Here is a 19,646-nt window from a genome sequence, read left to right on the forward strand (position 1 = left end):
TGTCACTCGGGCATTCTGATTGGCTTTCATGAAGAGGCACGCTTGGGTTGCAACCAAGGTTGCTACGCATATGAAACCCGCGAGCGTAACGCGGGTGTGAAAATTGCTTTTTTTTCTCACCACAAGGTGGCAGTAAAGACACACGAACGTCAAGGGTAGAAAACGTACCCCTTTTTTGCCCAATAGCATGAATGTGCCCAATAGTATGAGAATGTCTAATATAGAGAGAACTGTCACCAGAGCCTGTTTAAGGAGAGCCTGCCCTCTCCGTATTAAGCCCCATTGTACCGAATTTTGTTGCAGTTCCACCACAGTTCCACTGGGAGTGATCGCGGTCGAGTGCAAAATGAATGGGAGTCTATGGAGCTAAACGGCTACATTTGTCTCTTTCGCCTGATTGTCGTTGATAAATCTCTGATTTGATTGTAGTTTTTGCATGTTCAACACGGATTACAGGTCAAAAGTTGAATGAACGACTACTTATTTCCTTTCGATTTCTTACATGGTAAGTCGTCGTTGCCCATAACACGCTAGCATTCTGCTAACGAATGCTGATTGGTTAGTGAAGGACTGACTACGACAAGAGATCCCGCTTGATGGCATCCGAAGCAGAAACAGTGAATGTCAGAGCATTAGCAACATTAGCAACAACATTATCGAGCCAAAACTCTTTCTAGCATGTGTATTGACAGGGAGAGCCTAACCTGCCAGCTGTGTCGATGCCCTGAGAGAAAAAAGTAAGTGACCAGAGCTTGAATAACTCTGGTTTACATCAATCATGCACAGTGTGCAATCATGCATAGATTTTCTACCAAACTTGGAGACTTGCAAATATTCATGTTAACAGACTGTTTTCAGACTAGCTAGTGTTTGCTAACGTGAGCTTAAGTGGGGTTGCTTACAGATGAAGTCTGATTAGTTCTAATGCCAAATCGAAATAATTTAACATGTTTTGTTATAAACTAAGCTAATCTTGCCATTGCAAATGATAAATGCATTTCTGTATCAAAACCTTGCAAGTGGGAAATATAACAATTAGCCTATGTCTGACAGTGGGGACGTAGTAAACAAATCAGAACGCAAATTTAAACATCCCCAAAGCATATGCTCGAATGCCATCAATGATGATTTATTTGTAATGAAAATAAAGTACATGAAAAAAAATAAGCTACAATAATGTGGATGCCAGGGGTGATGATAGGTTACCACTTGTCACAATATGGTTGCCACAATTTGTCGGGCCCTGAATATACCTATGCTATATATACATATATAATTATTTATAATTATAGTAGGCCTAGACTGATATACTTTAAAATATACCTTTATTATTTAAAGCCTATACATGATGATGTCCAGCACACTTATTTTTTTTTTTTTTTGGGGGGGGGGCGCCAAAATTGTTGCTGCATACTCCTCTGACACTGGGTAGTTGCACCCCTGGTTAGGCTCTCAATACACATGCTAGAAAGAGTTTTGGCTTGCTAATGTTGTTGCTAATGTTGCTAATGCTCTGACATTCTGATTCAGCTTCGGATGCCATCAAGCGGGAGCTCTGGTCATATCAGCCCTTCACTAACCAATCAGCATTCATTAGCAGAATGCTAGCGTGTTATGGGCAACAACGACTCACCCTGTAAGAAATCAAAAGGACATAAGTACTCGTTCATTCAACTTTCGACCTATAATCCATGTTGAACATGCAAAAACTACAATCAAATCGGAGATTTCTCAACGACAGAGACAAAAAGAGACCAATTTAGCCGTTTAGCTCCATAGACTCCCATTCAACATGCACTCGCTCGTGATCACCCCCAGTGGAACCTTGGTGTAAATGCAGCCAAGTTCGGAACAATGGGGCTTAATAGGGAGTGGCAAGGCTCTCCTTAAACAGGCTCTGGTGACAGTTCTCTCTATATTAGACATTCTCATACTATTGGGCACATTCATACTATTGGGCAAAAAAGGGGTACGTTTTCTTCACTCTCCCACAGTGAAACATAAAAAGTACAGGCACACAGATAAGACACAACATTTCTTAACCCTTGTGTTCTCCTCGGGTCATTCTGACCCATCAGTCATTGTGACCCACCGTCGTTTGCGACAACTTTACCGCACACAAAAACAAAGTGAAGCATTTTCTTTTAATCGTTGGGCTGTCTCAGACCCCCCACATTGCAAAGGTTAAAAGAAAAAAACATTTATTTGCATTTGTATTGGGTAAAATTGGGTAAACATAACGATGGTTCGTTATGAACTTTTTGGTCATGTGACCCGAAGGCAGCACAAGGGTTAAACAGGCTCTGGTATTAACCTGCAGAGCCGGAGGCCCTGGAGAGCCGGAGAGCTGCAGGACCGCAGTTTCAGGACCGCAGTTCTAGGACCCTGACAGCGCCACCTAGCGAATTGAAAGGCAGTGTCACAAGATTGCAACAAGATATTTGAATGGTTTGCGAGGCAAGAAACAAGGAAAACTCATGTGATGATGTTTGATGACCCAATTATATAGAATGGTATAATATTTGAAAATATGTTCTAATAATATAGAAAGGTACAATATTTGAAAACATGTTCGAATAATAAATATAGGATAATTGAAGAAATTAAAATCATATAAAATTGGAAAAAAATGCATATTTCATAGATGAGGGGAGTCAGTCTGAACTGAACCAATGTACACCCTGCAGCATGAGCCTTAAGGATTGTGGCACCTTTGCAGATACTCTGAACTCGGTCTAGAGGGCTTAACTTCACCAAATAGCCAAAGTCAACAATGCATTATGTCCTGATAACATCAGTAATAACAAGCTCCTGGAGACCTGCTACAAACAACTGGCCCTGTCTTCTGTGAACTGTTCAACTGGTCCTTGGAGGAGCTAGACCTAAATGATAACTGTAGTGTACCTTCAACAGCAGTCGGCCTAGATAGGAATGTTTGGAATTACAACTAACTGTGTTATTACAGAGAGTCGTTAATTATTTTGAGCTCCGACATACAAACACACAACATTAACGCTATGTTGTAATTGTAAATGACACATGGACGTACCAAGTTATATGCAAGAACTTTATTTAAAAAGAAAACAAGCCTAAAAGAAGGCCGTGGTTCCAGCAGCTATACTCCTCCAACTCAAGAGACCAATTGCGCCTATCAACAAAACAATGTACAAACAGAAAAGGTGAGTGTCAAGTCCATCCCATTTTACCTGTCTAGCTTTGAATCTGACATTTTAAAGAACAATATAACTGCCCATTGTTATTTATTACCTTAATGGTTTGTGCTGGAGCATGCTTCAGTCTCTGTCACGTCCCGCCCTACTCCCTAGGTCATGTCTTTGTTTTTTCTGTGTACTCAGCTCCCTCTCATTTCAGTGTCTCCTACCCTGCCTGTGTTTGACCTCCCCAGCCCTGATTGACAACACCTGTTTTCAATCTAGCCCCAGTGTATTTAGCCCCTGTGTTTCAATCTCTCTTTGCTAGTTTGTCTTTGTACCTCATGTTGGTCTCTGCCTTCTGTATCCAGTAAAGAACCTTTTTGTGAATATTCTGAGTCGTGCTTTTGAGTCCACCACCTATCGCCGTTACAGTACAAACTAGCCAGTTATGGACTCAGCAGTAGTGATGGGCAAATCGAGGCTTTTCGAAACACCGAGACAAGTGAAACATTGGAGTTGGGGCCTTTGAAACGCTTGAAACCTTTACTCAACAGCGACATCTGCTGGCAACTAATAACAACTAAACTAATATGGCATAACTAACATTCTTATAGCTAATTCCACATCGTGATTTGAAGGATCCTTGTAGTTGAACGGAATTATTGCCGGTCTGCAATGCAGATGGCGTGGTTTTGAATACGGGAGCGATGGCTTTCATCGAACAATACAAATAAGCCCAAATATGATTTTCGAACTGTTTGAGACGATAAACTCAGTGTACAGTTGTTACAGTTGTTACATATTCATATAGGCTATATATAACGTTCTCTAACCATCTCTAATTGTCTTAAACTGTCTCAAACTCACAAATCTGACTTGTCTATATTTGATTTACAAATCTTTTCTTCAAGTGCACAAATCATTTTTTACAGAGCTCCATCTCCTGGCACTAATTTCACGCAATACCATAGTCTTACGCATTCAAAACCTTTGTGGCTTTGCCGCCTCATTTTATACCCCGACACGTCAAAGTCTTTTGGCAAGTACGAGACAAGTTTCGTTCAAGATCACGTCACAAAACATTTCGAAAGACTTTGAAACGTGACCAGAAGTGTTTTTAAAACCTGTCTCGAAACGTTGTTCCGATGCAGTGAGTGTTGAATGTGTCGGGACAGTATCGACACCTTAGTACCGAGCAGCCCATCACTACTCAGCAGACTCCGACCCTGTGCGCGCTGCGCTTCAAGTCCAAGCGAAACGGATAAATCAGCAGGAGGAGCAGCTCAGCTCGTTCTGCACCGGAGTAAGGGAGATGTCTTCACGCCATGAGATCTTCCAGGCCTCCATCAGCAGCCAAGTGGGCCACCTCTCTGAGCGTTTGCTGCAGCGGCTCGACCCACCTGTTTGTGAGCCGACTAACCCAGAGCCGGAGAGGGTTTCTCCAGTCTCTGCTCCAGTTGGAGTCACTGCAACGCAAACGCCGTTGACACACATAGCTAACCCCGAACCTTTCTCCGGGGACTCGGGGAACTGCAAGCCGTTCCTGGTCCAATGTGAGCTGCACTTTGAACTGCAGGCGGTCTCGTTTCCGACGGAGCGCTCCCAAGTAGCGTTTATCGTCTCCTTCCTCAGCGGCAGAGCGAGGGACTGGGCTACGGCAGAATGGGCAAGGGATTCCCCGCTCTGTCACTTGAGCCAGCGTTTCACCAAGTCGCTTCGTAAAACTTTTTATTCACACACCCCCTGGTCGGGAGGCAGCGAGGGCGCTGATCAGTGTACGTCAGGGTAAGCGTCGAGTCTGACTATGCCATCGAATTCCGCACCTTGGCGGCTGATAGTAACTGGAATCCCGACTCGCTGTTCGATGCTTTTCTGCATGGATTATCCGAACCGCTAAAAGACCAGTTGGTCCATCTAAACCTACCCCCCGACTTGGACTCCCTCGTCGCTATGGCAATCAGGATCGACACTCGGCTCCAGGAGAGAGTGAAGGAGAGGTCCAAGGCCATGGTTGCATCACAGGCACAGAAAGGGCAGTCCGAGCAGTTTCCTTCCTGGCGTTTACCGGCCAGAGTGCTGCCTGCGGGGGGATCCCATCCACCCCCTACGACATCGGAGGAGCCGATGCAGCTGGGAAGGGCTAGGCTGTCCACTGACGAGCGTCAGCGCCGCATGCGGGAAGGGAGGTGCATGTATTGCACTCAGTTGGGCCACTTTGTTTCTTCCTGCCTGGTAAAAGGGCAGGCTCACCAGTGAGAAGAGGAGCACTGGTGAGCCGAACGTTTTCTTCCAACAGATTCCCTCCTCTTCTCACACAGGCCCGGTTGGTAGCACCTTCAAGAACCCTTTGTCATCCTGTGTTAGTGGACTCGGGGGCAGATGAAAGTTTCATGGTTGGCCGAAAGACTGGGGCTCGATCTAGTCCCTTTGCAAGAGCCTTTAGAGGTGAATGCTTTGGATGGTCGTCTGCTTTGCAAGATAACCCAGCGCACTGCCCCCCTTCAGCTCCTCATGGCTGAGAATCACACAGAATAAATTGTTTTTCATATCTTCTGTTCCCCGGTGCAGCCTCTCACCGAGGTTTACCCAGGCTTGTTAAGCATAACCCTAACATGAATTGGGCTACCGGCGAGGTAAACAGCTGGGGAGAGGGGTGTGCACATGCCTGTATCCGTCAGGACCCCGTTTCTGACTGCCCAGACTCCTCTGTCTCTCCGTTGCCTGCAACTCCTGAGTCCCCAGTCTCCTCTCCTGCCATCTTTGGACTCCGACTTCCCAGACCTTTCCAAGGTTCCCTCTTGCTACTTGGACCTCAAGGAGGTATTCAATAAGTCTCGGGCCACTGCTATGCCACCTCACCGACCCTATGACTGTTGCATTGACTTGCTGCCAGGTACCATGCCGCCCAGGGGACGCCTCTACTCCCTGTCTGCTCCTGAGACTGAGACCATGAAGGAGTACATTGAGTCCTCATTGGCGGCTGGGATCATTCACCCCTCTTCCTCTCCTGCTGGGGCCGGCTTCTTTTTCGTGAGGATGAAGGACAAGACGTTACGCCCCTGCATTGACTATCGTGGACTGAACGCCATAACTGTCAAGAACAGGTACCCCCTCCCACTCCTTTCTTCTGCATTGGATTTACTGCAAGGTTCTAAGATCTTTACCAAACTGGACTTGTGCAATGCCTACCATCTGGTGAGGATGAGAGAGGGAGACGAGTGGAAGACGGCGTCTAACACTCCCAGTGGGCACTACAAATATCTTGTGATGCCTTTCGGTCTCACCAACGCTCCTGCCGTGTTCCAGGCCCTGGTGAACAATGTTTTGAGAGACTTCCTTGACCGCTTTGTTTTTGTTTACCTAGATGATATCCTCATCTTCTCTCCCAACACAGAGGTACACACTCAGCACATCCGTCTGGTCCTACAGCGTCTTCTCCACAACAATCTCTTTGTGAAGGCAGAGAAGTGTGAATTTCATGCTCCTACGGTCACGTTCCTGGGCTACATTGTTTCTGAGGACAGTGTCCACATGGATCCCTCCAAGGTCAGTGCAGTGGCTGAATGGCCCAAGCCCATGGATCGTAAACAGGTCCACTGTTTTCTGGCATTAGCTAATTTTTATAGACGGTTTATCCGCAATTTCAGTACCATTGCTGCCCCATTGCATGCACTGACGTCTCCTCGTGTGAAGTTTCTGTGGTCTCTTCAAGCGGAGGACTCTTTTTGTAGGCTCAAGGAGTACTTCACGTCTGCACCTATCCTGACCATGCCCGATCCCCATCGGCAGTTTGTTGTGGAGGTTGACGCCTCGGAGGTGGGTGTTGGAGCTGTCTTCTCCCAACGGGCGGAGGATCACAAGCTCCATCCCTGCGCTTTTCTCTCCCGGAAGCTCTCTTCTGCTGAGAAGAAATATGACGTGGGGAACCGAGAGCTGCTGGCTGTCAAGGTTGCTCTAGAGGAGTGGCGCCATTGGCTGGAGGGAGCAGAGCACCCTTTCCTCGTTTGGACGGACCACAAGAACTTGGCATACATCCGAACAGCCAAGCGCCTCAATTCTCGACAGGCCAGATGGGCACTGTTTTTCAATCGGTTTGATTTTTCTCTTTCTTAACGTCCTGGCTCAAAGAATGTTAAACCAGATGCTCTGTCTCGCCTGTTTGATCCCTGCTCTGATCCTGGCCCCCCCACTAACATTCTGGCCCCCTCTTGTGTAGTAGGAGCAGTCACGTGGGGCATAGAGGAGAGAGTCAGGCAAGGGTTAGGGTTAGGGTTAGGGTTAGCGTCTCTCATGTCACCCCAGAGTTTGACAGACTCTTTTTGTGGTCAGGCAACGTTTCTGGTGGCCGGCTATGGAGAAGGACATTGGGGAGTATGTTGCAGCCTGTCCCGTGTGCGCCCAGAACAAGACCTCCCGGTCTCCGCCATCTGGCCTTCTGAAACCACTTCCGGTGCCCCATCGCCCCTGGTCGGAGATTTCCCTCAACTTTGTCACAGGTTTACCACCCTCGGAGGGTAACACCACTGTTCTTACGGTGGTGGACAGATTTTCAAAGATGGTGCACTTCATCCCTCTGCCCAAGCTGCCCTCTGCCAAGGGAATGGCAGAGGTAGTTTTGTCTCATGTGTTCCAATTGCACGGGTTTCCCAGGGATGTGGTTTCTGATCGAGGACCTCAGTTCATCTCCCAATTCTGGAAGGCTTTTTGTTCATTGGTTGGGGCCACTGTCAGTCTCAACTGGCTCAACCAGTAGCTGGAAACGAGGCTGCACTGTCTCGTCTCCCGAAACCCTACTACATGGAGCAAGCACCTCATCTGGGTGGAGTATGCCCACAACACACTGCCTAGTTCTGCTACTGGTCTCTCCCCCTCTCAGTGCGCCTATGGCTATCAGCCACCCCTGTTCCCTGACCTGGAGCCTGAGGTGGCTGTTCCCTCTGCACAAGCGTTTGTCCGTTTATGTCGACGGACCTGGAAGAATGCTCGCCAGGTGCTTCTGAGAAACTCCAGCCGGTATAAGAGGCTGGCTGATCGACATCGCAACCCTGCCCCCGCCTACCGTCCCGGGCAAAGTGTGTGGTTGTCAACCCAAGATCTCCCCCTGAGGGTCGACTCTCGCAAGTTGGCTCCCCGGTTTGTGGGTCCTTTCCCCATCACCAGTCATCAATCCTGTGACTGTGCGCCTCCGGCTACCCAGCTCCATGAGGGTTCACCCCACATTTCACGTCTCCCGGATAAAGCCAGTTAAGGTCAGCCCCTTGGTTCCTGCTTCTAGACACCCGCCGCCTCCCCGGCTTGTAGATGGTGGCCCAGTGTACTCTGGCTGTTCGTTGTAGGGGTCGTGGACGTCAGTACCTGGTAGACTGGGTGGGGTATGGTCCTGAGGAGAGGCGATGGGTTCCCACCAGTTTCATCATGGATCCTACTCTTATTGACGACTTCCACCGCCGCCACCCTGACCAGCCTGGGACGTCCGGTGCCGTCCCTAAGGGGAGGGGTACTGTCACATCCCGCCCTACTCCCTAGGTCATGTCTTAGTTTTTTCTGTGTACTCACCTCTCCTCTCATTTCAGTGTCTCCTACCCTGCCTGTGATTGACCTCCCCAGCCCTGATTGACAGAACCTGTTTTCAATCTAGCCCCAGTGTATTTAGCCCCTATGTTTCAATCTCTCTTTGCTAGTTTGTCTTTCTACCTCATGTCGGTCTCTGCCTTCTGTATCCAGTAAAGAACCTTTTTTGTAAATATTCAGAGTCGTGCTTTTGAGTCCACCACCTATTGCCGTTACAGTCTCCCCTATCAGCATTTCAACCTCCTTATCTCCCAGACCTGCCTTCCATTTCATAACTGCTTCTGCAATTGGACAGACAACACAAACATACATTCAGTGTTAAGTGAGATCATCAACATTTTAAGACATTTTATGTGATTCTTTCACAGAAAGAAGTACTCAGACTCAACGTTGAATTGTTGTGCACACAGTAGTGCCAATGAAGGGCAACTTTTCCCTTTTCCCCTTGAGGCTGTAGCAGTTCCAGACAGCATTTGTTGCCACGGACCGCATTACTCTCCTGACGCACTCGCCAGGAGTGGCCCCACCAGTGAGGCTGAGATGGTGAATCTGTTGAAAATAACCAGGCCTTGAAGGTAACCACATTCAACTTGCAATTTTTCATTTCAACAGTACATAATTCTTAGTCTTAAACTGTTTAATTTATGTTGGTAGTTAATATACCAAATTAGGTAGTTTATAAATTACAGGACAGTTCAACTTGAATTAAGCATTATTCTAGCGACCAACCACTCTCTTTCTGAACTTGAGGCGCTCCTCAAGATCCTGAAGTTCTTTTAGGCATTGTGCCACAACAAAGTTGAGTGCAGGCTCCTCACTTTGTCTTCCCTGGCTTCTGCGCAATAGAATCTCCCTCTGGCTTGCTTCAATTGTCTCCACCTTTTGAAGGAGAACTTGTAGTGTATCTGTAATTAAGAATCACCTTCCATCACCACCACGGTCAGTGTCTGCAAAAATGCTAGGGATTATTAGGCTACTTTAGGCTATATCATAGGTTAAGTTGAAATATGATGTATAAAAAGGCATACCTTGCAGTTTTCTTGGCTGCCAAGCTGTCGCTGGCCAAGAGGGTCTCTTGTCTAAATTGGCAACATAGCAATATTGTGATTATATGAAAGTCTGTTATCATGACATTATTGGTCTGCTATAGGGCAACAGAACAGCATTTTCTTAGGACATGTTCAAAAATCTTCATGTAAAATGGTCAGTTTACCTTCGACAAAATGCTGTGTCAGCGTCATGGAGTGCTGGGATTCAGGTAGTTCATCTGCAAGCAAAATACAATGGGAAAAAAATACATGAAAAAACGATTTTGCAATGGTAGTTACATGGAATGGATCTGAGAATGTGGACATAGATGGGAAATACATTTGAGAATGTGTAGAATTATCGAATCAACAGTATTTTCCATGTTGTAGATTTGTAATTGTCGTCGTCGTCATCTGCCGCTTGTCCGGGGATCGGGTCGCGGGGGCAGCGACCTAAGCAGGGAGGCCCAGGCTTCCCTCTCCCCGGCCACTTCCACCACCTCTTCCTGGGGGACCCCGAGGCGTTCCCAGGCCAGCCGAGTGACATAGTCCCTCCAGCGTGTCCTGGGTCTTCCCCGGGGCCTCTTCCCAGTGGGACGTGCCCGGAACACCTCACCAGGGAGGCGTCCAGGAGGCATCCTAATCAGATGCCCGAGCCACCTCAGCTGGCTCCTCTCGACGCGGAGGAGCAGCGGTTCTACTCTGAGCCCCTCCCGGATGACCGAGCTTCTCACCCTATCTCTAAGGGAGAGCCAGGACACCCTGCGGAGAAAGCTCATTTCGGCCGCTTGTATTCGCAATCTCGTTCTTTCGGTCACTACCCATAGTTCGTGACCATAGGTGAGGGTAGGAACGCAGATCGACTGGTAAATAGAGAGCTTCGCCTTTCGACTCAGCTCCTTCTTCACCACGACGGACTGATGCAGAGCCCGCATCACTGCGGACGCCGCACCGATCCGCCTGTCGACCTCGCGCTCCATTCTTCCCTCACTCGTGAACAAGACCCCGAGATACTTGAACTCCTCCACTTGGTTCAGGATCTCCTCCCCGACCCGGAGATGGCACTCCACCCTTTTCCGGTCGATAACCATGGCCTCAGATTTGGAGGTGCTGATTCGCATCCCAGCCGCTTCACATTCGGTTGCGAACCGCTCCAGTGAGAGCTGAAGGTCACGGCCCGATGAAGCCAACAGGACCACATCATCTGCAAAAAGCAGCGACCCGATCCTAAGGTCACCAAACCGGACCCCCTCAATACCCTGGCTGCGCCTAGAAATCCTGTCCATATAGGTAATGAACAGAATCGGTGACATAGGGCAGCCCTGGCGGAGTCCAACCCTCACCGGAAACAAGTTCGACTTACTACCGGCAATGCGGACCAAACTCTGGCACCGGTCGTACAGGGACCGGACAGCCCTGATCAGGGCCTGATCAGCCCTCTTCAGGCTGTGCCCGACCGGGCCCCATGGGAAAAGGCCCGGCCACCCGGCGCTCGCCATCGAGCCCCACCCCCGGGCCTGGCTCCAGGGGGGGGCCCCGGTGACCCGCTTCCGGGCAGGGGCAACTGAGAACCATTGTTGTATTTCTTCATGGTTGGTTTTTTGAGCCACGCTTTGTCTGGTCTTTCACCTGGAACCTGTTTGCCTTGGGAGACCCTACCAGGGGCATAAAGCCCCCGACAACATAGCTTCCAGGATCACTAGGACACGCAAACCCCTCCACCGCGGTAAGGTGGTGACTCAAGGAGGGGATTTGTAATTGATTACTGTGAAATATTTCTGTCAAGTACTGTGTATCTTGAGTGACTTGGTTTTTTGCCATACTTTTTGCTTTCTTTGGCCGGGAAGGGGTTGGAAGTTTAGCTGGAATCAGATTTGAAGGTTTGTCACAATGTAAAGTTTAAAGATATGTAGTTTTCTATTAAACTGATGGACTATCATAATGGCTAGTAAATAATAACTTTTTTATAGACAACAAATAATAAACAAAGACAGGCGAACAAAAAAGTGAGGACTTTACCTATATCTATCTTCTTTTTTAAAGAGTCCGTAGTTGCTTTGGCTCGTGGAAATGGTCCATCTTAAGAGCATGCACATTATAAAGTTATTGCATTTAGCCATATTTCAATGGTCTATTACTCTAGTGAATGAGTATACATTGTATACCTACCTCGACTTTTTGTCTTTTCCATCGGCTCAACTTCCCATGATGAACCCTCATCTAAATAGGTCACAAAACACACAGTCTTTGTTTTCCATGATCTCAATCTAAATCCTTTTTTCTGTTTCGTTTCAGCAGCAGACAAATGAGTACCACACCAAATATGTTTTTGGTAAGTTCTTACCTTCACTGCTGTCTCCAAATGTGTTAGGTCTTTTCTTTTTCTAGGTTGGTCCTCCTCCGTTTCGACGGTAGACTTGTCCTCAGCTGTCTTGCTCCATCGGAGTGCTCTCTCAAAATCACCTTAAGTATCAAATAGTAACAGTTAAGTAAAATCAAATAGCTACAGTTAGAGTTAAACAATGAATACATTTTTGTACAAAGCTAATGTCGATTTCAACTGACCAGTTGCTGCAAAGATCCGGACTCTTCTGCTGATCCACAGCTCCTCATCCGGGATCTCCTGTTGTTTTGCCCTTTTGGTCTGGTTGGATGGTGGCCAGTAGCTGTATTGTTGCTGAAATGCATAAAACACCATTGTAATTACTGTATGATATACATATAAAATGTTATACATATAAAACTTTAGCAACCAATCAGAATCGAGTATTCAACAACGCCACAGTATAAATAGTTAACAAGGGTTGTTTGAATATGACATTTACCTCATTTTCTTCATCGGTCCAACACTGGGCCACTATTCCCAACAGGTTTTCCTCAAGGAATTCTACAATGTAATACATTCTGTTGAAAATAGTAAGACAAACAGTTACATAAAACATGACCCTTTCCATAGTAAATAATATACTATGCGAGTATACTTTCACAACATTTATACATACTCATATTTTGTGTAAGATTTTCATGAAGATCATTTTATCCCCCATTTGTGTCTTCAAGGCGATTGTAAAGGACCTAAAGACAAGTTCTTATTGTGATTTTTATTTTTTGTTTGTCTTTACCGCTGTATTTTATTAGTGACCTTCCTATAGCCTTTTAATTTGAAATGTACGTCACGTGCTTATGGGTAACGGAAGCACGAAATAAGCGCGCACTTTCTAAATGTGAAGAAGTGACTGATGTGCATGACTTAAGAAAGACAAAGGAAAAGTAAAGGTTATATCAGAGAATGTCTAATATAGAGAAAACTGCCACTCTCAGGAAACTTCCGGGTTCTGAACTGGTTTAAGTTCCATGTGAGGGCGCTAACAAGCGAGTGCAGAATGAATGGTCTATGGAGCTATACCCCTCAAAATCCACTTTTCTCAGGATATAATTTTTTGTCTAGTAATTTGAATTCTGAATTCGAAAGGGGAGGACAAAAAAAAAATACACACTGCTGGCTGGTAGATTTTTTTAAAGTCGCCTTTCTGTTCTAAAAAGCTTTTGAAAATGTAATTGACGTCATACACATCGTACGACCAGAGCTACTGCTTTACGGCAAGCTCTGGTCACATACTTTTTTCTCTCAGGGCATCGACAACACAGCTGACAGGTTAGGCTCTTCCTGTCGATACACATGCTAGAAAGAGTTTTGGCTTGCTAATGTTGTTGCTAATGTTGCTAATGCTCTGACATTCTGATTCCGCTTCGGATGCCATCAAGCAAGAGCTCTGGTCGTATCAGTCCTTCACTAACCAATAAGCATTCATTAGCAGAATGCTAGCGTGTTATGGGCAACAACGACTCACCCTGTAAAAAATCAAAAGGACATAAGTACTCGTTCATTCAACTTTCGACCTACAATCCATGTTGAACATGCAAAAACTACAATCAAATCGGAGATTTCTCAACGACAATCAGGCAAAAGAGACCAATTTAGCCGTTTAGCTCCATAGACTCCCATTCAACATGCACTCGCTCGTGATCACCCCCAGTGGAACTCTGGTGGAACTGCAACCAAATTCGGTACAATGGGGCTTAATAGGGAGTGGCAAGGCTCTCCTTTAACAGGCTCTGGTTATAAAGAAAAGAGAATTACAGAGTTACAGAAATTGAAGGCCACTTTTTTTTTACAGCCCCCAAGTAAATGGGAGAACAAGGTTTGTTAATTTCTTAAAAGATTGTTAGCCAATTGTCTACTGTTAGCAACGGCACCTGTAAATTGCAAATGGTAATGTGAATATATGTGTTTGTTTCAGCTCTTACGGTGTTGAACACATTGCAGTAACGTAATAAAGCTTTGCATGAAACATCAGTTGGAGATTGACCATCCTTTAAAGCTTGGGGACGCTACAGTAAGAGCTTGACCCTCATCGATCCTGGCGGTGTTCTGCGCTTCGACAACGTGCCATCAACGAAAGGTCCTCCGCGGTGCGACGGCAGTGGCGTAACTATAGGGAGTGCAGGGAGTGCAGCCGCACTAGGGCCCGTGACGAAAGGGGGCCCGTCCTCGATCTCAAGTGAGAACTCTACCTGAAGAACTGACTGGGCCCCTCGCTCCGCGTAAATCACAGAAAGGTTAATATATGATCCAGTCCGATCAATTCACAAACATTTCTCAATTATGGTGTCACTTATTCTCACCTGCCCAATAAACATTTTAACAATAGTCAGTTTTAACAACAGCAAATAGCCTAATTCATTTAGCCTCATTTGCCTTTTGCTGAATTAAACGAATCTCGTTTTTATTAAGTAATATTGTCTGGGTAATATGTTGTCAATGATTCTATAGCCCACCCACACGTTGTGATCGTTTGCCATTCTGTTGTGTTGCATTGCCTTGTGTGTTGAGTAATTGCGGTTACGCTACCCCATGCTCTTCATTCAAAAACACAAAAGTGGCTGCAGGAAGCGGCACGAACGCAAAGAGCAGGATGAAAGGGTGGCAAAGCTGGCAAAATTATCTTCATTTGGATTTGTGGGAAGGTGTTCAAGAGGACGCTACGTCTGATCCCCAGCCCAACAGCAATGAGTGAAACTCAGCCACCAGGGTAGGCTAACGTTTAGTCTGGTATAGCCTATTGAATGCATTTAGACATGGCTATGAAACGTCATTAAATGCACGTATAGGCATAAGGCAGCAGCCAGGTTAGATATTGAAAACAATGTGCAGGATGTTGTTGGAAAATAGCTAACGCTAGATAGGCTAATCACTCATCATGGCTTATCAATCAATTCACAATGTGTATTGTAATAAGCAGTGTCGGGAAAGTTCACTTTCTACATGAACTAAGTTTAATGCTCCAAATAATGAACTAAGTTAGTTCAGTTCTTTTTTTCAATATCTGGCTGCCGTCTGCAATACCGTTCTCTGCCTCTACGGAATTTGGCGTTCTCACACTTGCCATGCATAGACAGTAGAAGAAAGAAAGAAAGAAAGAAAGAACACGCAGCGATTGACAGGTTGGGTAACCCTGGACACAAGACTGTTAACGGTGTGTTTTTAGCCTGGAAGTCTCTAGAAATCTGGCACCTTATTAAACAAAATTAAAAAGAGTGAACGCGGCATTCACAGACACCAGAATGAATGCGTCCATTGCAAAGTATCGTTCATCGGGCAGTAATACAGTAGGCTACGTTCAGTTCACGTTCACCAAAATTATGAGCAAGTTCATCAACGTGTTCAGACGCAACACTGATAATAAGTACATTTCCATGGGCCTCGCTAAGATCAACACTCAATAATTTCGCCCGACGATAGGTCGGTTAAGGGGCCCGTTGGTGAGATCTGCACTCGGGCCCGCCAATTGTTACACCGCTGTTAAGTGTTGATACAGTTTGTATATAAAAAGCTCCAAGTTTAACGCCATGTTGCCCTTTTGCATTTGTCTGCAATAAAATAGATTTGAAACCTGAAATGACCCTTCTCCAGAAATGACATTTTTTATAAAGTTTAAGTGCATGAATGTTTGTTTGGATTTCAGAGTTCTTAAATGAATGTAGTAGCCTATAACTAACACATGTATCTGGACATATTTAAGAAACAGTATTTAATGCAGAAAGAGAAGGTGCAGTTAGGTGTTGAAATGTATTTGACTTTGTATGGTACTTGAATGTTGCATCCCAAAGGAACAGAGAAAAGTACACCATGTGTGTGCTAGTTAGTTGTGCAACCACTCACTAACTGCAGCTAAGGCCGTGTGGAGTGAAATCTATACACAAAGGGAGCTCTCCTGCAACAGGATTGGTGACCACCAGTCTAAGGAATAAAAAGGTCAATATCCTTGAGTGACCCAGTGAGAGCCCCAACCTATATCCAATGAAAGATGTGTGGCATGTCTTGAAGATTGCTCTCCATCAAAACTACCCATGCAACTTGACACAGCATTTGTATTATTAATAGTTCAACTTATTTTGTACACTTAAAAGTAATCATTCAATTAGTGGAGTATGGTGTTTAGATGACTGGGGGGAAATTTGAATGCATGAAACTCTGTGTCAGTGACAGACTACAGTGAGGAGGTCAAGCGCCTAACGGCATGCATAAACTGTGTCTGAGCAGGGAACACAGGATCATCAGTGCATAAGAACCTCACATGCACAAGCTGTGTCTGAGCAGGGGGCACAGGATCATCAGTGCGCAAGAACCTCACATGCTGCTATCCCTGCATTTCAGTTGCACATTCCATTTTCCTCTGCACATTTAGAATTGCCATGATGTATATATTTTTACAGTTGTGTGAAAGAAGTTCAATGGAATGTTGAATCTATAAGCACTATCAGTTAGCTAACAATTTACAGCAACACCACCACACTAAGGGGCAAATAAAATTGATTGATGTGATCTTATAATATTACTAATACAAATATACATGGAAAAACACGACTAAGCCTACAGCATTTTGACATTAGTTTATTTAGCCTGTAGATATCAGTAGGCCCTAAAAAAGTAGATGCATTGAATGAAGTTGGAGGGGCGAACTCCCAAGTCAATAAAGATTAATTGGCAAGTTTATAAACGTGAATACCCTCAAATGTAACTGATAGATAACCCATATTAGGCTAATCGAGTTAGATAGGGGAAACTTTTACTTTGAAGGAACAGGTAGTACTGACGACACATTCGGCCAATGACAGGCATTTCACACTTGGGGTGCAAGATAGGGCCCTGAGAATAGCTCAATGGGCTGGATTGGTGACCTGTAAAGTATAAGATAGTAGGTTGGAATTCAGCCATTATCTTTTGGCCTGTCATTTTGATTATCTGTTTAGTTAAACAGGATGACATAATTCTGAAATACCAAGTACAATTTCATGCAATTTCACCTTGAAATGTCAACCGTTTCTTAACCTTTGTCCCAAAGCTAATACACTGCCCTTTCTATTCATACAATCTCAACAGTTGGTGTGTGGTAGAGAGGATAGAGAGACTGACTTGTAACCTTGTGCTCATTAGTTCAAATCCCCATTCAGCCTGTTGTTGGCCAAACATGAAGTAGTTTTGCTCTTTTGTTGTCCAATTCTCATTTTTGTACAGTGTACATGTTTATAATATTTTGCGGAGGAACCCGCATCGCTGCTTGCAGCTATATTTATTATTGTAATTTATCTCATGAACACATTGGTAAAAAGTTTTGAAATTTGGCATATTGATACAACATGCCACAACTACGGCCCAAACACAGACTGGCCCACATCAGACCATAGGGGGCGCCACAGGCCACGCCCAAAGTCCACTTTTCAGAGTGATTGCATTTCCACCCCATTGCTCCAATTCTTCTGAAACTTGGTGTGCATGCCTCATTTTTCATGAGGGAACAAAAAAGCCTCAAGGACCCATAAGGTCCACCATGATGGATTTTCCTGTACAGTGATAATTTGGGAAAACCTTCAAAATAGATCTTCTCCTACAAAAAAGGTCAAATTGACATTGTCAATCTTGTACAGATATGTATCATTCACATATTTTTTTTTAAAAGACAGTTGAATCAAATACAAAATGGCTGAAAGGGGTGTATTTATGTAAATGTACACATTGCCTCAATAAGTTTTTGTCACAAAATTGGATGTAATTTTGAATGATGGTTTTTCAAACCTAATAGGCTTTAAGATGACACCACCCTAAAGTACCCTGCAAAGTTTCACCTTGATATTTGAAAATATGACTGAATTACGGCTGTTTGAGCTTGGACCAAATCTGACAATGCTAAACATCTTATTTATTATCCAGTTGATGACTGAACATATAGTCTACAGATCTAGTAATGGCTCAATCGATTGTTCAGCCTGATGCCTCTTGCGCAAATTCATTTCAGGAACTTCAGCTAGGACAAATCGCCACTGATTCTAGGCATGATTTGAAATTCCCTTAAATGACAAGTTATGGCTAGCTTCTGCAGCTGAGGATCGGACTGCCAAGGCCCCCGCCTTTGGCCGCCGCTCGTCTCACACTGCACCCGACCCCCATGACCCCTCCTGCGGATGGTGAGCCCACTGGAAGAGGGTCCCACGTTGTCTCTTTGGGCTGTGCCCGACCGGGCCCCATGGGAAAAGGCCCGGCCACCAGGCGCTCGCCATCGAGCCCCACCCCCGGGCCTGGCTCCAGGGGGGGGGGCCCGGTGACCCGCTTCCGGGCAGGGGCAACTGAGAACCATTATGTTTTTCTTCATGGTTGGTTTTTTGAGCCACGCTTTGTCTGGTCTTTCACCTGGAACCTGTTTGCCTTGGGTGACCGTACCACTTCCCACTGGGAAGAGGCCCCGGGGAAGACCCAGGACACGCTGGAGGGACTATGTCTCTCGACTGGCCTGGGAACGCCTCGGATCCCCGGACAAGTGGCAGATGATGGATGGGGTGGATGGACAAGTTATGGCACCCCAAGCAACCTTTTTAAAGCACTATGAATATCTTAGTAAGCTATTCTTTACAGCAGCAACCCATCCCGTTGTCCTGTTTTTATGTCCCATTTATAAATAGGACTAAATTACAGCAGTTTGAACTTTAACCAAATCTTACAATTGGTGCCATTGGAGAAATGTCTTATTTTATGATAAAAAAGCTGAATGATCTATTGCTATGGCTATAGATATAAAGCTGAATATATCTATAGCCATGCTTTGGCTTCCGCCTATGCGGAATTTTACTACACCAGTGGTTCTCAACCCTGTCCTCAGGGACCCCCTGTCCTGCTTGTTTTAGATGTTTCCCTGCCCCAACACACCTGATTCAAATGCATGTTCGTTACCAGGCTTCTACAGAGCTAGATAACGACCCTTTTATTGGAATCAGGTGTGTTTGAGCAGGGAAACATCTAAAACATGCAGGACAGGGGGTCCCTGAGGACAGGGTTGAGAACCACTGGTCTACCCCAAAAAAGACGAACAGGGCAGCCTTCAAGAGATGTGGGAATTGTGCTTTTAGCCAGATATTTTTTTTGTGAGTTGTGCAAAACTTGCAAGTGGAGTGAGACTGCGTCCCGGGGATATACTGTACATTGTTTTGACTTTAGCCTCAGAGTCAGGCTTGGCTCGCTCACTGGCAGTGTGTAAACAATTTTGTATTTCACTTAATTCTACTCCAGAAACGTCAGGGATGACTGCTTTTTGTAGACAAGAGCCTGCTGAAGATAGCCAGTATATAGGATTTTTCAAGGCGAACCTGTTTAATTCGTCAATTGCCTGAGAAATTGACCTACGTTAGCCAGGCTAGTTTCACTTGATCAGCCTATTTAAAGGTCTCTGACAGTCAGAATCACTGTTTACAGGCAAATGTCGAGCTGGTCTTTGGTCAAATGTGTATATTGACCAGTTTCAAATATTCTTCCTAAAGCCTGGAATCAAACCAGTGTTTT

At 45.5% G+C, this 19,646-nt stretch overlaps 1 protein-coding gene across 4 annotated transcripts; it reads left to right on the forward strand.

The window, feature by feature from the left end:
- The first annotated feature begins 614 nt into the window (after nt 1-614).
- LOC146286393 (uncharacterized) lies at nt 615-14,111 on the forward strand. Of its 4 annotated transcripts, XR_014758513.1 has the most exons (4): nt 615-3,179; nt 9,095-9,301; nt 12,053-12,086; nt 14,056-14,111. XR_014758513.1 is itself a non-coding variant. In XM_084700550.1 (3 exons), the coding sequence occupies exon 1, from the start codon at nt 5,817-5,819 to the stop codon at nt 7,266-7,268; it is 1,452 nt and encodes a 483-aa protein (XP_084556676.1). In that variant the 5' UTR covers nt 4,840-5,816; the 3' UTR covers nt 7,269-9,301; nt 12,050-12,086; nt 14,056-14,111. The 4 variants fall into 4 exon arrangements, 3 of the variants coding, with proteins under 3 accessions (XP_084556676.1, XP_084556675.1, XP_084556674.1); XM_084700550.1 differs by lacking the exon at nt 615-3,179 and having other exon boundaries at nt 4,840-9,301; nt 12,050-12,086; XM_084700549.1 differs by lacking the exon at nt 615-3,179 and having other exon boundaries at nt 4,840-9,301; nt 12,299-14,111.
- The last annotated feature ends 5,535 nt before the right edge of the window (nt 14,112-19,646 follow it).

The sequence above is a fragment of the Hypomesus nipponensis genome, chromosome 6 (genome assembly GCF_054491055.1).
Source record: "Hypomesus nipponensis isolate SF chromosome 6, ASM5449105v1, whole genome shotgun sequence".
NCBI classification, from domain to species: domain Eukaryota; kingdom Metazoa; phylum Chordata; class Actinopteri; order Osmeriformes; family Osmeridae; genus Hypomesus; species Hypomesus nipponensis.

Excerpts from the sequence above, each read along its gene's own strand:
- LOC146286393 (XM_084700550.1), top strand. The coding sequence starts at position 5,817 with ATGCCTGTATCCGTCAGGACCCCGTTTCTGACTGCCCAGACTCCTCTG.